General features: G+C 45.5%; 3 protein-coding genes across 6 annotated transcripts in view; 1 reads left to right on the top strand and 2 right to left on the bottom strand.

The window, feature by feature from the left end:
• Positions 1-736: 736 nt before the first annotated feature.
• On the bottom strand, positions 737-1,772 carry LOC311215250 (hemoglobin subunit alpha-D). The gene is made up of 3 exons (XM_084296326.1): positions 1,628-1,772; positions 1,271-1,475; positions 737-912 (listed from the first exon to the last, which is right to left on the bottom strand). Exons 1-3 carry the CDS (start codon positions 1,717-1,719, stop codon positions 784-786), a joined length of 426 nt encoding a protein of 141 aa, XP_084152452.1. The 5' UTR covers positions 1,720-1,772; the 3' UTR covers positions 737-783.
• A 2,901-nt stretch (positions 1,773-4,673) lies between these two features.
• On the bottom strand, positions 4,674-6,621 carry LOC311215210 (hemoglobin subunit pi; the record flags this gene model as incomplete). Its single annotated transcript, XM_084296265.1, has 3 exons — positions 4,674-4,802; positions 5,372-5,576; positions 6,527-6,621. 3 exons carry the CDS (start codon positions 6,619-6,621, stop codon positions 4,674-4,676), a joined length of 429 nt encoding a protein of 142 aa, XP_084152391.1.
• A 4,791-nt stretch (positions 6,622-11,412) lies between these two features.
• The window catches only part of NPRL3 (NPR3 like, GATOR1 complex subunit), a 60,825-nt gene continuing 51,420 nt past the window's right edge, over positions 11,413-20,817 (top strand). For 3 of the 4 annotated variants that reach the window (XR_014618875.1, XM_084295728.1, XM_084295727.1), the window contains exons 1-3: positions 11,413-11,538; positions 14,120-14,189; positions 19,464-19,502. Coding sequence is in view for 3 of the 4 variants with exons in the window: in XM_084295728.1 (XP_084151854.1) it covers positions 11,421-11,538; positions 14,120-14,189; positions 19,464-19,502 (227 nt within the window). In the remaining variant the exon portion in view is untranslated. The remainder of the gene's footprint in view (positions 11,539-14,119; positions 14,190-19,463; positions 19,503-20,817) is intronic. The other variant, XM_084295729.1, reaches the window with a different exon arrangement.

Genomic DNA, 20,817 nt, shown 5'->3' on the forward strand with positions numbered 1-20,817 from the left:
TGGGCTAGTTTAATATCTTATAACTTATCATCTCCTTCAGATCTAAAGCCAATTATTTTGTTTTGTTTTGTTTTGTTTTTGATTCAGGCTCCAAGAATGTGAAACCAGCGGCATTGGAGTGCAGCTCTGCAGGGAGCAGCTCACACCTCCCCAGATGGGGAGGAGCAGACACACAGGGCAGGGGCACTTCTCAGGCACTTGCTAGGTATTTGTGGCTCAGGGGCTTGAGACCAAGAGCAGTGTTTGTACTTCATGGTTCACAGTGGATTTTTTTTTCTTCACTCTGTAAACTTGTCTGATTGCCTGTGGAGCTCATGCAGGCACTTAGCTCCCACAGCATCCCAAATCAAATCCTAAACAGTCATGGTGACAGAGCCAGGAAGAGTTAATCTTTCCCCATAGAAAATCCTTCAAGGAGATCCAGGAACCATGGTTGGCCTCACATACCCTTACCCCCCACCCAAGGTTTGCAGGCATGGGCAGGTGTCAGGCTGAGCTCTGTCCCCGAGGTCCTGCTACCAGCTTCAGGATTGTGTTTAACTTGGCAGGTCCCAAGTTGGGATGGGAGAGTGAGCAGGGCCCTGGAGAGTAGCCATGGACCCCAGGGCCAGTGCCCCCTCCCCACCTCCACAGCCAGCCCCACCAGCAGGTCTCTCCATTCTGAGGAATGTGGGGAAGCAACCCAGCCCTCCCTGGGACCCCCAATGCCCAGTCCCAGCACACACGGACACAGAGCTGTGGTAATGGTGTCTTTATTGAAGGCGCAAGGGTGCAGGCAGTGGCTCATCTGTACTTTTCAGCCAGCACGGCAGCCACGGCCGACAAGAACTTGTCAAAGGCAGCGTGCATCTCGGGGCTGTAGTCTTTGCCCAGGTGTGCGGCCAGCACCACCTGGAAGCACTGCGCCAGCAGCTGCAAGGCAAACCAGGGCTTAGTACCCCTGCTCTAGACAGATGGCCCTGAGTCCCCCTCAGACCCCCACCTGAGTCCCCCTGAGGCCCTAAGTCCCCCTGAGTCCCCCACCCTGGCCCTAGCCCCTGCCCAGCTCCCATTCTAGACACAATCCCAGCCTCTGGCCCACGTCCCATATGCAATCCCAGCCCCTGCTGTCTGGCTGCTGGCCCCCAGGACCCTGGAACCCAGGACCACAGGACCCTGGCCCTCAGCCCCCAGGACTGCCAGACCCCAGGAACCTCAGACCCCTGGACCCCCAGACCCTGCACTCCAGACCCTCAGACCCCCAGACCCAAGGACCCTAGTCCCCGCTTGCCTTGAAGTTGACGGGGTCAACACGCAGGTTGTAGGCATGCAGGTTGCTGAGCTCAGACAGGGCCTGGCTGAGGTTGTCCAGGCTCTTCACGGCATTGCCCAGGGCAGCCGCCACTTTCTTGCCGTGGCCACGGACCTGTTCAGAGCCGGGATGCAGGTCGAAGTGGGGGAAGTAGGTCTTGGTCTGGGGGTAGCTGAGGAACATCCTGCCGGAGTGAGGCCAGTCAGTTTTGGTGCCCTGCTGCTTTGCCCATCTCAGCCCGCACCCCATGGCGCTCTGGGTCCCAGCCCACACCCGCTGCAGGGCTCCTGCTCCCTGCTGCCCACCCCGTGAGTGCCCCCTGGGCCCAGCCCACACCTCTGCAGAGCTTCACTTCCAAATTCCTCCTGGTGGCCAGCCACCTTCTCCCACAACTGCGTGATGAGCTTCTTGTCCTCGGCGGTCAGCATGGCGGCAGCTGGCGTGGCAGGCTGGCAACTGACGGGTTTCTGTGGTGGAGACACCCGCGGGTCCGAGCTCTTATAGCACCCTGCGCTCCCGCCCTGGCCTTATCTTATCAGCGTGGAGGGGTGGAGGGGCTGAGGCCACGCAGTGCCGGGACCAGGGAGAGGCTGCAGCAGTTCCTTGGGGGGCCCCAGCTTCCCCAGAGGGGGCCCTGGGGGCCCGGCCCCAAGGGGGGCCCAGATGGGGCACCACTGCTCTGCTCTGCCCTGCTGTGCCCTTCCAGCTGAGCTGGCCCCCGCAGGTGGCCTTGCCGCAGCAGGCAGAAGGGATCCGAGGCAGCCCCTCACCAGGCCTGGGGCCGGGGAGAGCACCCAGCAGGGCTGTGCCTTGCAGTCAGCAGCAGCCATCAGCACATCCCATGGGTGCCACAGGCCAGCCACAGCCTTGGTCTTCCTTGCTGGTGCTCCTGTCCACATATGCCATTCTCCCCTCACCAAGGCCCTGCTTGGCTCTTTGTCACTTGTGTCAGGGTGGATCCCACACCTGCCCGTGGCCCTCCTGTCCTCCAGCCTCTGGCACATGCAGCCCACTCTGAGCAAAGATCGCTTGGGCCGTCTCTGCTCCCTGTGCTGCCTTTGCTTTCTGCATGCTCCCAATGCCTCTGAGCTAAAGCCATGGACAACCTGTGGGGCAAGCCCTTGCAGGTCATGCCATGGACCTGCTGTGGGAAAGGCATCTCTCCATCAGTCCAGAAAAATCTGGGTGGGGGAAGAACCTCTTTCATTGGCACATTGTCTTTCCAAAGTCATGGAATCATAGAATCCTAGAATCATAAAGGTTGGAAAAGATCTCCAACATCATCTGGTCCAACCATCACCCTACCACCACTATCACCCACTAAACCATGTCCCTAAGCACCACGTTCAAACTTTCCTCAAACACCCCCAGGGATGGTGACTTCACCACCTCCCTGGGCAACCTGTTCCAATGCCTGACTACACTTTCTGAGAAGAAATTCTCCAAAATTCTCCAACCTGAACCTCCCCTGGTACAACTTGAGGCCATTCCCTCTAGTCCTATCACTATAGGTCCATACCTGCATGATTTGCAGGCCTGCACTTGTTGCCTCATTCCCATCCCAGTATGTGCTCCTGCCTCTCCACAAATGCTAGGACACTCCATAGGGGCTATGGTGGTTGAGGACTGTCATATCTTTCATTTATCTCTATATGAAGTCATTGATACAAGTTTGGGTTTAGGGATGTACCAGGTGCTGACCTACCAGATCCCCCTGACTTGAGGACATTCAGGCTGGATATCAGGAAGAGGTTCTTCACCGAGAGGGTGGTCGCAAACTGGAACAGGCTCCCCAGGGCATAGTCATGGCACCGAGTCTGTTGGAGTTTAAGAAGCGTTTGGACTGTGCTCTTAGTCACATGGTCTGAGTTTTTGGGTAGACCTGTGTGGTGCCAGGATTTGAACTCAATGATCCTTATGGGTCCCTTCCAAACTGGAATATTCTATGATTCTATGATTCTGCCTTCTAAGTTGTTGATTTAAACTTCTTAGCTACCCAAAAACCCACCAGTATAGTGTGCTTAAAAATCTTACTGGTCACAGAAAATGCTGTGTTACACTTTAACAGGTTTAGAGCAGTTTGATGGTTTCAGACCTTCTGCATCTTCTCTCTCACAATTACCCAAATTCAGAGCCTAAATTTTGTAAATTAGATGAACACTACAGCTCACTGCACCAATTCAGGCTTGTTGATCAGAATTTGCTTAAGACTTTGCACCCATCTTTTCATGTCACAACTCCTCTGAGACACACATGGACAGTGATGTAACTTGATAAATATCTCACTGAAAGTACAGGGATATAGCTCAGCAAAAGAAACAGGGGTCACCCAGTCCTTAGACACAGATCCTTTCTAAGATGCACTATATGTTGTTTGTTCCACATGTGTGGGGAGCTTATCTAGTCTTTGGCCTGTTCACAGCATGTGGCTTACTTAGGTAGAGAATACAACAACAAATGAAGGGACTTCTGATTTTCAAACTGCTCTAAACATTCCTGTATTTTCATGAAGAAGTGATGCATCACTGTAAGTCTTGGGAAGACTTTGGAAGAAGTAAGGATGTAAACAAAACAGCTCACACATCTTTTAGCATCTGGGAGCTGGGAAGGAGTCAGTGGGAGTCAGGAGGGCCTTGGCCAGTGAGGCGTGAGTAGATATGTATGGAAGATTCATGCCTCCCCCCAGGGTGACTGTTGATACAGGTCAGCAATACAGGTGACCTGTATTCTTCCATCACCTTTTTCCAGACAAACACTCATAATTTCTGATCCCCCAGATGTCATCAACACTCCAGTGTTGATGTGTTCATTCCAGTGACCACTAGTTTTCCCAAATTTCAAATGCATGCAAAGTTCCCAGTATATAAACAGGAAATGTTAAGCTGAGGGGACGGTCCCTTTACCAAACAGATGTGACTAGCAGGTGTGATAGCCCAAGGTGTTCAAGAAACACCAAATACCTTGACCAGACCCTGTGAAGAAGAGCATGCAAATACAATGCTCAGCATCACCTTGTGCACATCCCACCATATGAAATGCAGCTATTGTTCAGAACAGGCTGTGCTGGATTTTGGAGAGGCCAAATGAAAAGCCTGGGTCCATTCAATATCCTAGAAGGGTAAAAGAATGCTTCCTAATCAGCTTTCCATATTATGTAGAGATTTCAGGACACCCCTACCTGAACACTACAGTGTAAGTGGAACATATGAAGATGAAAGCACAGAGACCATAGCTCACAGTTGAATTATTTATTGTGGTTTGCAGATGACCAAGCCCCTGCATAGGGGATTTGAGAGGACTGCACAGGAAGGAGTGAATACCCCAAAGCTTGGCAGCTGTGATGTGCCATGGATGTGCGTCCCTCATCCTCTGTGGAGGCTGTTTATCTGTACTTCTCAGTCAGAACAGAAGAAACACTGGACAGGAACTTGTCCCATGCAGCATGAACTTCTGGGGTGAAATCACTGGGATAGCGGGCAGCCACGGAGCACAGGATACAGTGGGAAAGCAGCTGTAAGGGAAAACAAGATAAATTCAATTGTAATCAGTAACAGATGCCAGTCTGAGGGTCTGCAATTGACCTTAGTTTGTCCCAGAATGTCTGGGATGACAAATACATGTCCCAAACGGGTGATGCTAGTGCCTGAAGAAGGAGTGTGTGAAGAAGCAGACTGGCCTCTTGTATTGGGCAAAAGGCACTGCTTGATATAAATCCCTTTTTCCAATTGTCTCTTTCTTCTTCACTGAAGGGAATTCAGATTTTATTAAGACTATTCAGGGAAGGTGATACCACCTTACATGTAGGGAAGATTGATAAATTACAACAAAGGCAGCAAGGACTCAGGTCTGTCTAACACAAACCACAGAAGCACCTTGAATAGTTCTTTGCTTGACCTGAATCAGATGTTTTATTAGAAGATCCAGTCTCAGGTTAAAAATCAGATTGGGAACCAGCAGCAACATGAGTTGACAAGGCTGTACCATACAGTCAGGGATCAAACAACCATTAGCAAAATGATCTGTGGTCTGTAGTTCTGTGACTGTCTGTTTTCATTCTTTAAAATGTCTGTGTTCACTTACCTTGAAGTTCACTGGGTCCACCCTAAGGATGTAAGCATGCAGCTCACTGAGTTTGGCCAAAGCACCTCTAATGTCATCAATGTTCTTCACAGCTTCCCCAATGGCATTCATGACTTTGGAGCCATGGCCACGAAGCTGAGTTGAGCCTTGGCTGAGATCAAAATGAGGGAAGTAGGTTTTCGTCTGGGGATAGCTGGAGAAAAGCCTGGAGGAGAATATGATAATGAAGTTTGGCATTGGAAAAGGCATGCATGATCTGACAAAACCTCTGGGCAAGTACACTGAAAAACCCACCAGCTTCAGAAGTACACTCCTTGAGCAGTTAACAGAGCTTTGGAAGCTTGAAGCTGGCATCAGGAGGTCTTTCTGCTCTTAAACCTCTTCTGTAGTATGTACAGATTAAACAATGGGCTAATCTACACATACTAGAGAAGAATGAAATGTTATTTTTTTTTTAAACATAATGTATTTTTTAAATAAATATTAGCCCCAAATTGTCACTACATTTCCTGTATTACACTGTAAACTGGTTTCCAGGACTTCTGAAAAAAATCTGAAAAAAATATTAACCTTTTTGTGACAGCTTGCTTAATTTGAATGACTGGTTTGCCGTGCTGTACTTCCTGCAGGGTCCAGTTTTGTTATTTCCTAACAGTTTTTTATGTATCAACTGGAGCCATGAAACATGAGTACCCAGTGAATTTCATGGACAGCTATTCCCTTGATGCCCATCATATGACAACTTACATGATAAACGAGTGAAAGTTCATTTCCTAATAGTAATAACTCTGTTTTAGGTCATCAAGTATGAATGACTTTGAATTTCTCTTCAGGGCTCCTACCTATCAGTTATTCTGAATTTCTATAATCAAAGTAAACCCATAAAATTGTTTAGGAAAGTATCTTTGCCGTAAGATTTTGATGCCATCTATTAGAATTTAGTAACACAGACGTAATTCCAGGGGAAAAAAAAAAAAAAGAAAAGAAAAGAAAAGAAAAAAAAAGTCATATTAGACACCATGGAGATAATCAAGCAATTCTCATCAGTCTCAGTGTGACTGTATGAAGCTTACCCACATGACATTTACACAAGAAGCATCCTCATAGCAAACTCAGAGGTGGCACCCTCTGGAGAGGGTGTTCGGGGTGACTTACCTCTCCAGTGATTCTGCCCCAATGGCATCAGCTTGGGTAGCCACCTTGGTCCAGATGGTGATCACGGCAGCCTTCTCAGGTTGAGTCAGCGTCATTGTGTGGGAGAGTGCGGGCTCAGGCTCCTTGCAGTGAACACTCAGAGCAGGTTTGTACTAGTTGCCCTCACAGCCCTGGTTATAAAGAGGCAGAGGAGAGTGGACCTTGGGGTCTGTCCACGTTCATTGGTCACTCCAGAGGCCCACCCAGGGAGGTGGGAGACTCTTATCTCCCCGTGAAACAAAGCCTTTTTTGGAAAGGGTCAGTGCACTGGCCTTCTGTTTTGCTGGTGTTATCAGCTTCTTGCTTCTTAACATAATGGCTATGTGGCCTGAAAAAAAATGTCTGGACACATATTGATACATGAACAGAGAGAAAGTGCTGGAATATTCCAGTGATGGCAGATTAAGACACATCTTTAAACTGAGGAGCAGGTGGATTTCAAACATACTAAGAAGCTTGTAGAAAAATCTTTACGTTACCTTGCTTCACAGATGTCAACACCAGACCATGTCTTTCATGCATATCATACGCTTCCAATTTATGTGGCCATCACATGTCCTAATATTATGTTAAATACTTCCTGGGTAGTGCTGGGAACAGGCTGGGAGATGCACAGCATAGTTCAGAGTGGGAGTGAGACCCTGCTTTTGTGGAAAACTGTGCAGATTTTTCCACCTGTTTCAGCACTTCCAGGCATTTGCCAGCCTCTTGCAAAGAATTAGGGACCCACTCCACTATTGATATTGCTTTTTGCAGCAACAGTAGTAATGATTCCTATGGATACAGGAAGAGAGAGCTTATGAAGTTGAGACCTTATGAAATTGAGAATATTTCTTCTAGAAAGAGGCACGTATATGTGAGAAAACCCAGTTGGATGCACATGCTTCCTTACTGTCCGTGGATCTCAGTGCTGATACCAGAGGGCTTCCTGAGACAGTTAACATAGATGTTTCCCAGCAGTTTATTTCCTTAACCTACAATTCCCTCCTATAGATATCTGAGTTACATCACTAAGTGCCTCATACCGCATCTTTTTGATTTCTAGCTGTATGGTTCCTACCGTTAATTATCCCTGGTGCTGTAAAATAGCCCTCAGAACCTCAGACAGTGCTGGTATAAACTGTGCTACATGCTGGACATGCACAGGAAAGCCTGGTCCCATGCTAGAAAGCTTGTAGCTTCAGGGCTTGGACACACTTGATGGGTGAAGGACCAAATGAGTAAAGGAAAGACCAGCACAGGTCTGTAATCAGAGATATGTGGGCAAAATGTCAAAGAAATACCCTTCTGGAGATGGTTGCTTCTGATCCTCAGAGAGTATCCTGCCGGCACATGAAGCAGAGGTAAATCTCTCTGCCACCCTGATAAACCACAAAAGCAATACACACCACTGTGCATTGGCAGCAATGCAGAGCAAGCTGGCTGGTACAGGCAGAGGCATCAGCGCTCTCTGCCCAAATAGCCTTGCACACTTGTGCTGAGGAGTTGATATGTCTAAGCCAGATTCCTTGCCAAGACATGTCTCTGTTTCACAACGCTACCAACAGCTACAGACGATGCTCCCCAGACATGGTTGTCCTGCTAAGATGAAAGCCCTTCTAAGTATCTAATGATACTTGGGTCACGTATGCATTGGAGTATGTCCAGCCAACAGTTATCTGAATCAAAGTAGCAGTGCCAGTGCAATCATACCACCCAGCTCCCCTAAATGTCACACAGGCGCATGCACCAAATGTGGAGCTTCTCCTGAGAGCTACGGTGTGGCTGTCCTGTGCTGCTGGGCACTGGAACCTGACTGCCAGCATGTGTTGGGTTTGGGGTGTGATGTTCTTATAGTTGTTTTTTTTGTGTGTGTGGGGGGGGGTGTTTTTTTTTTTTTTTTTTTTTTTTTTTGGCCTTCATATGAAGATAGGCCTCTTCTATAAAATGAAAATATTATATGCAGTTTATATAGCATAAACGGAGGGAGGTATCAAGGGAGGCTGTATTCATCACCTCTTACTATATGAATTAAAAAAAAAAAAGAAAGAAAAAAAAACTTGCAGATTTCCCACAGGAAAATTACTATGATAATAATGCTGCTGTTGTTTGTCTCCTCCCAAAAGTGCTGCCTCTTATATTGCCTACTGCATGGCAATGCTCCAAGTTCTGCTCAGTGAGAGTGCTTGAGAGAAGCCACTGTGACTCAGATATAGCCAGGCAGAGGCCAACAGTACTCCTTCCTATTTTGTTGCCAACTGTTTAACCTGAATATCAGTCCTCCATGACTGGAGGATTAAGGCCTGTGTAGGTACAAGGATCAAAGCAATGCCTGCACTGGAGGCTTGTTGGTTTATATGTATAAATTTTCACAGAATTTGAATTCATTTTCCAAGAGTTGCTCTTGCATTATCACAAAAGCCAGAGCAGCCAACAGGTGACAGTGGTTTGCCAGAAGGACCTAACCACTTGCCTACGATCAGGGTTGTGCTGGGGACAGCTTCAGGAGCTCTTTAGAAACATGCTTGGTGGGAGAAGTATGATTTACAGCCATATGTGGCAATGTGACAAGAAGAGTGATGGGCTCTGCCCTTGCATGGGCTTCTCAGCCAAGTTCTTCCATTCCACTCTTTCAGCTGCCCACAGTACACAGAGGCGTGGAAGTCCTGGCCTACACGATGCAATGAGTTGGACAACACAGCTGCTGTTATTCCTCCGGTCACAGGGTTCATAATGAAGCCATGTCCTCCGGCAATGTGCATCAGACATGCCGTCCTCTCTTTCTGCTGCTTCTCATAATTATGTTTCTTAAATCTGTAGCAGAATGTGCGCCCTGGTGCAGATGATGAATCTTTGTCATGAATCTGTGAAATGTCACCAAAGCCCTGGAAAAGAGCAGTGAGGCTGGGCTGGCACACACTGTCATCCTTCACAGCAGCTTGGCCTCAGGGCTGCCTGCCCTCCCACATCCTGCTCCCACAAGAACAAACAGAACAGGCAGCAAGCAGGAAAAGTGTTTTTTAATATTAACATAAGTCTTTTTTAATCCTTCTTGAAAAGCAGGCTATCAGATTTTCTCATTATAAAAGCTGTAAGTCAGCAATAGACCTGTTTGCTCATTATAAAAGTGGGATTATAATTTCCATGAGCCCTGACTGTAAATCCAGTGACTAATTGAATTTGTGCACCTCTGTGAGATCATGGATAACTGTCCCCATGAGCCCATATTCTGCACAGGGCCTGCCTCCCTCTCAGGGGGAATTTCAGTGCATAACGAACGGTGGCACATATATCTGCTCTAACTCTGACAAATGTGGAGTGTATTAAGTTTTGGGAATCTTAAAAGTAGAATCTAAATCTTGCCTTTATTCTTTAATTTCCTTCTAGCACTCAAAGAGCATGCAATATTCTAAAGCTTTGCTTTAACTAAGCTCACCTACAAGAGTTGGAAATGACAAATATGTCTGTAATTTATAATTTAAGAAAGTAAAATTATGCCTTGAAGCAGACACACTGGGAAATTTTAACATAGCTGCCCAGCACTGGTGCATGAGGAATGCTCTGCTGTGATAATGTGACTGCTCTTTAATCACTCTTAAACAACTCTCTCGCCTCAATGACACCTTCTCTTGCTTCAGTTGTTATCACCTGCCTTGCAGAGAATGACAGTGCTGATTAAGCCCTTTGCTGCATGTGCTCATCTCCCTTTCACTCTTTCAACCACCCATCTTTCTGCCTGATGTCCCAGGGAAGAATCTTGCAGAGAAAACTCCAGAGTTTTCCTCAGATTATTCAAATATCTAAATATTGCAATCCAATACAGAAGAATTTACATGCAAAATCCAGGACATCCTCTGTCATAATTGTTGATAGTTTTCTGATCTGATTAGAACACAAAATAAGACAAATGCACCAAAGCAGCTGCTGGGCAAATAATGCTGCAATTAGTAAGCTATAGGCATTAAATCTATAAATTTACAGGAATGAGAAGACAAATTGCATTAGCAGTGCACACTGTGCTGCAAAGTGCCCTGAAATCATACAATGAACATAGAAAATGTGCACTTCCATGAGCACAGAGGAGAGAAGACTGATTTCCAATGCGTGCCTCCCGTGGAGACCCTTCAGTGTGTGAGCTGTGAGCAGGGACAGGTTCTTCAGTTACGGACGCTTGCTGATGGCAGTACCACTGACCACCAGCTTTTAGTGAAGTTCTAGAGCTGTAATAACAGAATGACTAAAAATGACTGAAAGGGCATGAAAGTAGTGAACGGGTTTGCAGGCATATGGGAAGAGGTGGGAATAAACCTTCCCATAGAAAGCCAGATGCAGTGCAGGGTTTTGCAAATACTGGCAATCACTGGGCCGAGACTCCCACAGCCGGTGTGAGGCTGCCAGGGCAGGTGCCCCAGCCGGGAGCCGGTGTCAGGGTGGGCTGGGTGCTGGCACTGCCCTGCGGCACCACAGCCACCGGCTGGGGCCCAAAGCGCTGGGGAAAGAGCGCTGAGCCGGAATAAAGCCGTGGTGCTAGGCTGAACTAGGGACACCGTCCCTAGGCATGTGAAGGACTGAAACGGAATGGCTACAGCCAGTGCTGGCTGAAGGACTGAAACGGAATGAGTACACCGGGTGCTGGCTGTACTGAGGGCACTGCCTCAAGCGGGAGGTGCTGGGCTGTCCTGGGGGCACGGCTGTGACCGGTGGCGGTGCCGAGCCGAGCCGAGCCGGGCTACCGAGCTCCGCCGGCCCCGCACCGGGGCAGCTCCGCCCCAGCGAGAGCTCCAAGGGCCGGGGAAAGCGGCGGCGGCCTCGGAAGCGGAAATCAGCCGAGCCGTGCCGCCTTCCTGCGGGCCAGGCCGTGCCGAGCCGTGCCGGCATGGGCGAGAGCACCAGCCCCATCAGCGTCATCCTGGTGAGCTCGGGCAGCCGCGGCAACAAGCTGCTGTTCCGCTTCCCCTTCCAGCGCGGCGCCGAGCACCCCGCTGCCCAGGCCAGTAAGTGTGTGCAGCCGCTGGGGTCCGTCCCGAGCCGAGCCGAGCCGTGCCGAGCCGTCCGCCGGTGCTCCTGCACCTGAGCCCCTCGCCCAGCTCACAGCCCTCTGCGTGTCCTGGTGTGCCCCCCCCCCCCCCCCCCGCACGCCCCTGTGGTGTCACCGTGCCCTCATCCCCACAGTTGTTGGTGTGTGGCACCCCGGAGGCAGCCTCCCCTTTCTGAGGCTCATTTCGTGGTTGGTGTCCCCTTCACACACACACACAGCTCCTCGTGCCTTGCCCTGCCTGGCACGGCGCGCACATCTTCGTGGCTCAGAACAGGGCTGCAAAGCTGGTGAAGGGCCTGGGACACAAGTCCTGTGAGGAGCAGCTGAGGGAGCTGGGGGTGTTCAGTCTGGAGAAGAGGCTCAGGGGACACCTTATTGCTCCCTACAACTACCTGGAAGGAAATTCTGTGGTTCTATTCTGTTCTTTGTGGGGCAGCCATCTGTAGGCATGTACACCTTGGCACGCGGTGCTCACACCTCAGCGGCCGGGCTGTCCCCAGGCTGCTGCCACAGGGCATGGTGCCGAGCAGGGGCTGTCTGCAGGTGCCCTGCCTGCAGGTGCCCATGCTGACATCTCTGAGGAAGGCGAATTTGAACCATGGTAGGGACTGGCGTTACTCGTGAGGCAGTGTTGTGTTGGTGTTTTGTTGGTGTTGGATCAGCTGGAGCACTGGGGGGTTTCGGAACTGTGGAGGATGAAGGAGACAGAGTAAGGAAAGATACAGAAGGGGGAAAGATACAGATCTAGGAGAAGGAATTCAGAAGAGACAAAGTGAGCTTTAACCAATAATGGATAGAAACTAAGAAGCTTCAGAGAATCGTAGAATCATTAAGGTTGGAAAAGGCCTCCAAGGTCATCTGGTCCAACTGTTCCCCTTCCACCACTGTCACCCACTAACCCATGTCCCCAAGCACCACATCCAACCTTTCCTTGAACACCCCCAGGGACGGTGACACCACCACCTCCCTGGGCCACCCATCCCACTGTCTGACTGCTCTTCTGAGAAGAAATGTCTCCTCATTTCCAACCTGAACCTCCCCTGACACAACTTGAGGCCGTTTCCTCTTGTCCCTTCAGTCCATTGTGTTGAATAATAAGGTGGAGGAGGTTTCATTTATACAGGAAAACAGGACCTTCCGGGTCTCAGCTGGTTGCTGCGGAGGCAGTTTCACTTGTACCTCTTTCTCCATCTCCAGCCCCAGCAGGTATCTGGGAAGCACTGAGACCTGCTTTCAGCAGGAGTCAGCCTGGAGCCAGGAGTAGGATAACTGTGCGTGTGCCTCTAAATGAGAATCAGTGTGGCCACTGATACTTGCCAGCGGGAAGAGGTGGAGGCTCTGCAGGGTGACAGGCTCCCCAGGGCAGTGCTCATGGCACTGAGCCTGTTGGAGTTTGGGAAGCATTTGGAAAATGCCCAGACACATGGTTTGTTTTTTGGGTTGTCCTGTGAGAAGCCACGAGTTGGATTTGATCTTTGTGGGTCCCTTCCAACTTGGTATATTCTGTAAATTCTATAAATTCTGTGTAGTCTTCTCTTGGGTCTGCAATGGCTGACATGAAGCCATGCTTGTGCTGGCCCTGTGCAGCCAGCGTGGCTGGTTCTGTCCTGCACTTCGAGGTGCACTGCTACTAAAAAGCCAGAGCAGCTTTGAGAGGCCTTAGCATGGTTAGTGCCTCAAGATCACAGCGTCATTGCTTGCAGACCTAAGCCATTTCCAGGCAATGTAATTGCAGGTAAGTTTGAAATGATTTTTGATTTCTGTGTGAGTTTGGTGCCTAAGAATATTTGATGATTTGGACCTCAATAAGAACATACCAAACTGAACATGAGAGTCACCTGGTAGGTGAGTATCATGGTCCGTGGCCTCAAGTTGTTCTACATGAATCTTTGCCAGCTGCCGTGTATCATGGGAGATTTGACACCCCTTTTTAGGTTGTGAGTAATTTTTTACTGAGCAAAAGTAATTTTTGAATCCCTCTCTGTTTTTTATAAGAAAAATCATCATGTATATATATCATGTGTGATATCATATATATATCACATATATATATATTTGCTGTCAGTTTCCCTCCTGTCTCTCTCCTGCTTTTTGTTTGCAAAAGATTTTGATATCTGACATCGCAGAGGGGGCTTCTGGAGCATTATCATTCTACTGAAACCTGAGTAATAATAAGGGAAATTAATTGGTCAGATTTTTATTTTCCACTCTCTTGAATTGCAAACTGTTACCTGGTACTTAAGAGAAAAGTTACTTCTCTGTATGTTTTGCTTTCTTCTCTGTATTCCCTGAAAATGTAAGCTTCTCCTATTTTTTAATGTGTTTATGAGTAAAAATAGAAAAATAATAATAAAAAAAAAAACCTAACATACCAAGATCTGGTATTTCCACTTAAAAAGGAAAGGATTCTTACTTTTAATGTTACTTTTTTGGAGCTTGATTATAGATGATTTTTAAAAGGGCACAGACAAGTATTCTTTAATGTACACTTTAAGGAGGTTGTTCCTTGAAAAAAATGTCTTTATTCTTTGCTTTAGATAAACCAAGGAGTCGATATGCTGTGAATAGCTCTGGTGACACCTCAGAGGATCAAGATGGGGACTCCAGGTAGGGAGAAAACGTTTCACTTTGTCTGAGTTTGAAACAGGCGGAGATGGCCTCTCTTTCTCTTGCCTGCTAGTTCAGCAGGCGAATTCTCTTACAGTGTATAGAAGACCTGCGAAGAGATGCTTTAATGCCAGGTTATGAGCAAATCAGTGCTTGTTAATGAGGAATGTCTCACGAGTGAATGCTTGTGAGTCTGTTGTTTTCTGGGCAGGGTATTGTTCAGATATTTTGTGCTTGTTAGAAAGGCAGTATTACTCTTTCAAAGCTAGGGGTATTAATCCTTTGGCAAAATTCCACTTTTCTCTACCTGCATACCTCTAACTGGATATATTGTATAGTTGCCTCAGATTCTTTCTTAGCTCATATAATTGTCATACAGAATTGCTCTACGCTAATGAGTAACTAATTTTGTTTCTCCAGACATAGCTGCTTGTGTATCCATGGAGTGAAATAGTAGCTCAAAAGGATACTGAGACTTAGAGATAGTTTTTCAATTACAGGAAATCAGTGGGTCATTGCACTGAAAAAATGCACTGAAAATAATGTATGTTGTTCAGCATGCATATACATAGAAATGGACCCTCTAATTAGTTTTTGGAGAAAATCTGTAATTTGCTGCATTGTTCTAAATTTATCTCTATCAGGTATGAGACAAATCTGGGCCATAGTTCAGTTCCAGATCTTTTTTGAGATGTGTCTTTTAATTTCAGATATTAACAATGGCATAGTTGGTGCTGTTCTCTAATACAAGAATGAAAAAAAAAGTTGTCATCACTTGTCCTCAAAAAAAGAAATGAATATCCCAAACTTGCAAAGTTTAATCTTGTTCTTACATTTGACTGAGAATAGTTTCACTGAAATTAAAACCACCCATGACAGGAAACTTCATCAAGTTTGTATGTTTTTCCAGGACTGGGACCTTATGAAAACAGATGTAACACATCTTGTTTAGGGTCATTTGTATGTATTGCATCTTTTCGAAACCTTTAAATAGTTCTACCATGTCTCCATGGGACTCAGTGTGCTATGAGCCACAACTCCAGTGGGACCACACTATGTCTTTAAGTCTGATATTTGTTGAATGACATTTCAGACTGTCCTGTGGACAGCATGTCCTAACATGCATGTTAGGAGGGCTCTGTGCATGTTTGTTGGTTATCTCAGGGATTTTGTTGGGAGCTGTTCAAAAACCCTGTCTCCAGTATTTCCCTAGATAGATTTAAGGGAATATTGGAAGTGAGCCAGCTTCTTTTTGATACCTGTTCTTGTTGCCTCTTCCACTTTGGCAGGTTGGACAAAACACATAATGCCGAGCTGTGCTCGCTGGATGTTGTCTGTGATGCTGAATTAGTGTGATGCAATATTGGCTACTACTGTGGTGGAAGAAGAGCTTTTATCACTTCAAATTACAGTCAGATGAGAAAAGTGCTCTTAATTTAGTATTCTGAAACTGGTTGTAAGTGGATTGAATGTGCTGGTGTGTAACCTAAATTAAACAAAGAGTTAAATTATTTTATTATAGTGGAGTCCAGAAATTAGTGGTTGAAGGCTAATGCTCGAGTCTGTTGGGTCAAGTATTTGTTATTAAGCTTTTAGTGTTTAAAAGAATTTAGGGAACCGACTTCTCTAGGCTCAAAGTATCAGCTTATTGGCAGTCCATCAAGTGGGTCTGGACAGTTCTGAAGTGCTGAGTGAGAGAGTATTAAGACAGAAATCCCTCTCTGTAGTGATGGTCTTCAGAGAAAAATTGCTATTTGTACAGCCTTACATAGCAGTACATACAAATCCATGCTGTACTGTCTGTAGCTGATGGTTGTCAAGTTTACTGGAGTTCATAGCCTTATAGTTACATCTATGTAGTTGAGGTGCCAGCCAACACAGGTCTATTAGCAGGAGGGCCCTTATTACTATCCTATGGATCTGCCAATCGCTGCTATTCAGGTAAAAGGGGAGTGGGGGAAGCGGAGCATCCGTATTGCTCTGCCAGATCTTGAGGCCCAGCACACTGCTTGTGCTGCTTCCACAGGTATACATCGACATTCAGAAATGCAGTGTTTTTCAAAATTGGGTTTCTTTCAGTTTTGTTTATGGAAAAGCCTTTCCTGAATACCAGTGTAATTCATGTTGTAAATCCATTGAAAAAGCTGCCTTTCACACTAAGACAGAAGAGAAGCTTTCAGATTCATTTAATGCAGCCATACAACTGATGCAGCAGCTAAATATCCTTCTCTTCAGCGATAGCAACTAGTAAAAGAAATAACTGAAGCTCTCATATGTAGGTAGAAACCATATGCAAGTCTTCGGTACGCAAACCCATCTTCCAGCACAAAGTGAAAAGCGATTTTCAAAGTCATGTACAACAGGTGGCTCAGAGTTTTGATCTGTATCTGTATTAGGAGTAACAAGAGTTGATGCCTGTGGAGCATAAGAGATCCTTGGGGAAGAGTAGAGGCTGAGAAGTGCAAAAGGTCTTGGACAGAGCGAGATGCATATGATTTATGACCTGTGTGAGTAGACTAGGGAAGGAAAGAGCTTAAATATCATTTACTGTAAAACCAGTACTGTTGCTGAGCCCGTGGGATTATTCCTCAGCAGTGTTCTGATTCTCGCTCCTGAGCTCCAGTTTGGAGTGCTTTTTATGTTTCTACTGAAGGCTGGAGAGACCAGGAGTGGAGCGACTGGATTGGTGAGAGCCATCCCTGTTTCTTGAGTGGCAGTTCTGTCCCTGTAGGTTTGTTCTTGTGCAGTGCAGTGGTGTAGCAATTCTCTTCCCAAAATGCTCAGTGTAGTAGTCTACAGAGTGAGAGGGTTTGTCAGCATGAAGTCCTATCTGTGTTCTGGTGGTATTTTCTTATTGGAGTTGTCCCAGATGAAAGTAATTTATGAAGTGGCTTTGTGTTATTTTTGGAAGGCTTCCTCAAGGAAGTGTTGGCAAAAAGATTCCTTTAAATCACCACATATCAGTAATCTCTCCAGATGTTTTTGGCAGCACAAACTAGGGCTTTGGAGAGGGCAGCCTGCTGTGTTGAGTGGTTTGATAACGTTTTATGTTCGTTAACAAAGGTTATTTCAGATCTCTCTTGCTGCTACAATAGTTCTCATGAGGGTTGGATGCATCTTCTTTTATAGTGGATGACTGTCCATGATTTACTGATAATCTAGGATGAAATGTATCCTAGAAAAGGTTCAGTATTGCTTTTTTGCTAAGCTGTTGGAACCCAGATTGATTACTTTTGAGCGTACCTCTCATGGAGCAGTTAAGGTATATGTATTTCTTTATGGCTTCAGAAAATTAGATCAGTTCAGGTGCCTTAACTCTCCATTTCCATATTTGTATGCATAATTTATTTTCTTGTGACCTTCAGACATGAGTTTCCTGGTCTTCATTATACTTTGTTTTTTTAAAGAAAAGTGCAGCCTATTCATGACAGTCCTGCCTCCGGGTTACTGGTGTGTATCAGCTGTGTTGATTTCTCTTCAGTGGAGCTGTGTATTTGGGTCGTTAGAATACAGATCTTTTCTTATCCTAAAGGCAAGTCAAGCATCAAAAGTGTTCAAGGTGTGTTGATGATAGCCAGGCAACAGAGAGGTATTGCTAAGATTCTGTCACTGTCAAAGCAAATCACCTGTCAAGTGTCTCTCTTTGCTGGCTTCTTCTCAGTCTTATATCATCTACTCTCATCAAAAACATGCTTCATTTTTTGAGTGCTATATCAATAATATATACCCTTCACAACTTATGGAGATGCCCACCATCCTGGAAAAAGGTAAGGCAGTAAAGACATGTAGCAACTCTTGAAGTCTGAAGATGATGCTTTGTTAAATTTCTTTGAAGTGCATTTTGTAGTTTTCTTTGGAGGGGAGATACTCAGCAAAAATTCTAATGAAGATGCACACAGAGGAACATATGTTACACCAGACTTTATATTTTTTAGTAGTGTAACCAACTAACTGAGGGAGATTTAGTAAGCTTGACAGCATTGATGTCATTAATTGGCTACATGCTTTTTGCTAAAAAACAAAACAAAACAAAAAAAACAACCATCAAGTTACTGACAAACAAGGACTCAAATGTCCCTTTCTATCAAACAGTAGTTCTCCTGTGGTAATGTTTCTGTCTCCTCTGTCCCTCTTTCACTGGACCTCAGTATTCTCCCTTGTTACTTGTTCTGAAAGGCTTCCTTTCTGTAAGCCTGTGCTTTTCTGTTCACCCATCCATCTGTTTAAACATCCTTTCTGTAATATCACCCCTGTTGTATATTGTTTGTCCTTTGGGATTGTTCTACCTTTTCAACATGACTTGTGGAAATCTGCAGTCTTTGGGATTAAATAATTGTTGGAGGTTTTCATTTTGTCTCATTTCTACAGTGGACAGTATGAAGTTTTTATCAGATTAATTTTTCATTACAGATTCATTTTTCCAAAGTCCTTTTTTCCCTTGTTATTTGGAAAAACAAAAACAAAACAAAACCGAACCACCAAGCAGTTGATAGAATTAAAATAGGTATTTGTTTCCCTGATACAAAAGTGAGCGCAGCTGCTAACAGAGCCTTGCTCTGCACACCGTTCAGGTTCTTTGCCTGAAAACTTTTTCTACCTACTCTTCCTAAGTTACCTTCATGCTTGTGCTGTGATTCTGGACACACTTGTACCTATTGTTTAGATCCCTGTGGGAGAGCAGCAGCAGCTGTTTGTGCAAAGCCCTTTAAAAATAATGCTGGCTGTGTGTGGAACAGTGTTTGCCATCCTCTTTTTCTAAGTCTTGTGGGTATGGAAGCACTAGCACCAGTGGTGAAGAGCTCTGAGTCAGCTGGGGCTGCGTGGGATGTTCCTTTGGCGAAACCTCTACTGACAGTCTAGAAAACAAAGTGACGTTTATAATCTGCTCTAAATCAGACTACAACATCTTCTGTGTTTTTGTTTGTTTGTTTTTGTTTGTTTGTTTCTTGTAAGGTAAGCGTCAATTTAAAAATGCAGTGTAAATGCAATTCCATAAATGCAGCACATTGTGGGAGGACGTTACAACAGTGTTAGTGAGAAGACTAAAATGCCTTCAATTTCAGTCTGCAATGTGTCCCAGGAATTCACCTACCATTAGTTTTGAGTCTTCTCAATACTTGTCATTCCTGTACAGAAGTTTAACTCTTAATAGATCATCATAGTATTTAATGTTATCTTTTCTCTTTTTTTTTTTTTTTTTTGGTGTGTACTTGCCTCGTTTATTTTCTTTTGTTATGTTTTTGTCTTGTGTTTATGGCCATGTTCCCATTTCAGAGACCAATGTCCTCTAACTGATGAGCAATTGGTTTCAGGGTAAGACCAAATGTTCTTAATAATCACCTCTGTCTAGAATGGCTTTCTTTTCTCACTATCCTTTTAATTGTGCTTTGTTCCTGGTTTCTACTTCACACCGAATGATGACATAATTATACGCTAAATCACAATGTCTGTAGGAAATGTATCGCTAAGGTTTTATGCTAGGATAATTACAAAGGTCCTACTAACATCGCTGTGCTTTCTGTAGGGTACCCAGAATGGGTGTCATAATGTCCCTCTGTGAATTGAGGAAAGTTGTGACCCTCCAAGAATAAAAAAATGTATAGCCTTAACATTGTAGTTATTCTGACAAGGAGCCCTAAAACAAATTGCTTTCTGACAAGCAATGAGTTAGAAGTACCGACCAGTAAGTACGCTATTCAATCTCACAGTAATTACGGAGAGCTCTTCAGAGACCAGGTTTTGAGCGGATGCTCTGGTTGCTTGCTCTTGTTGCCCCACAAAACTAAGCTGGGTGACTGCATTATACCCCTTCTTGAATGTGTGGAGGGAAAAGTACTTATCTCTGCCAGGGGCCCCAGAAGTATTAAGCCTCACCTCTAGTACCCGTGTATCACAGATGATCACCCAGATAGTCAGCTCCCTTTCTAAACCACTTCAAAGATGAATTCCTTAGAAATAACTTACTTTGACTTCCTGTGAACCTTAAAGTTATTTTCCATCCTTGGGAAAAAAATATGTTTTTGTTCGATATTCTTGATATCCCTCCTCTTCTGTATGCGAAAGCAAAAGCAATTGTTGGTTTAGCTATGTCAGTTCCAGAGGAGGTGCTGGTGACAGCAGTCAGTCTGCACTAGTGTGGTTTGTATCGTACTGCTGGATTGTCTGCTGCTGCCACAATGTCAAGCTCACCATAGGATATTTTGGGCAAATCAAAGCTTTTGTTTTTTTTTTGTATTTAGTTTCCAGCTGCTGAATTCTTTAGTAAAGGGAAAGTTTGCTTCCCTCTGTAAATCACAGAGCTTGGGCTAATCCCATGAAATAAAAAGGAACTGTTACTGCCCAATTGTGAAACCTAATCTGCTTCTAACAAACTCTTGGGCTCTGATAAGTCAGTGTTTTTAAGTCATCTTAGTATGCTACAGAGATTAGAAAACCAGTTTTAAAATATCTAAACTAAAATGTTGTTGTTTAAGATGAAATGATGAACTGAAATGAAGGGAATGACATATCAGTTGTCCCTCAATTTCCCTCTTGTCCAGAGGCCTAAGAAATGTATAAAAGATGTGGAATGTTTTCGGGGGGATTTGGAACAAACAACCAAACCAATGCTTCCAGGCTGTCAGACCAG

This window comes from Netta rufina (genome assembly GCF_964035555.1).
Source record: "Netta rufina genome assembly, chromosome: 15".
In the NCBI taxonomy this organism is placed as follows: Eukaryota; Metazoa; Chordata; class Aves; order Anseriformes; family Anatidae; genus Netta; species Netta rufina.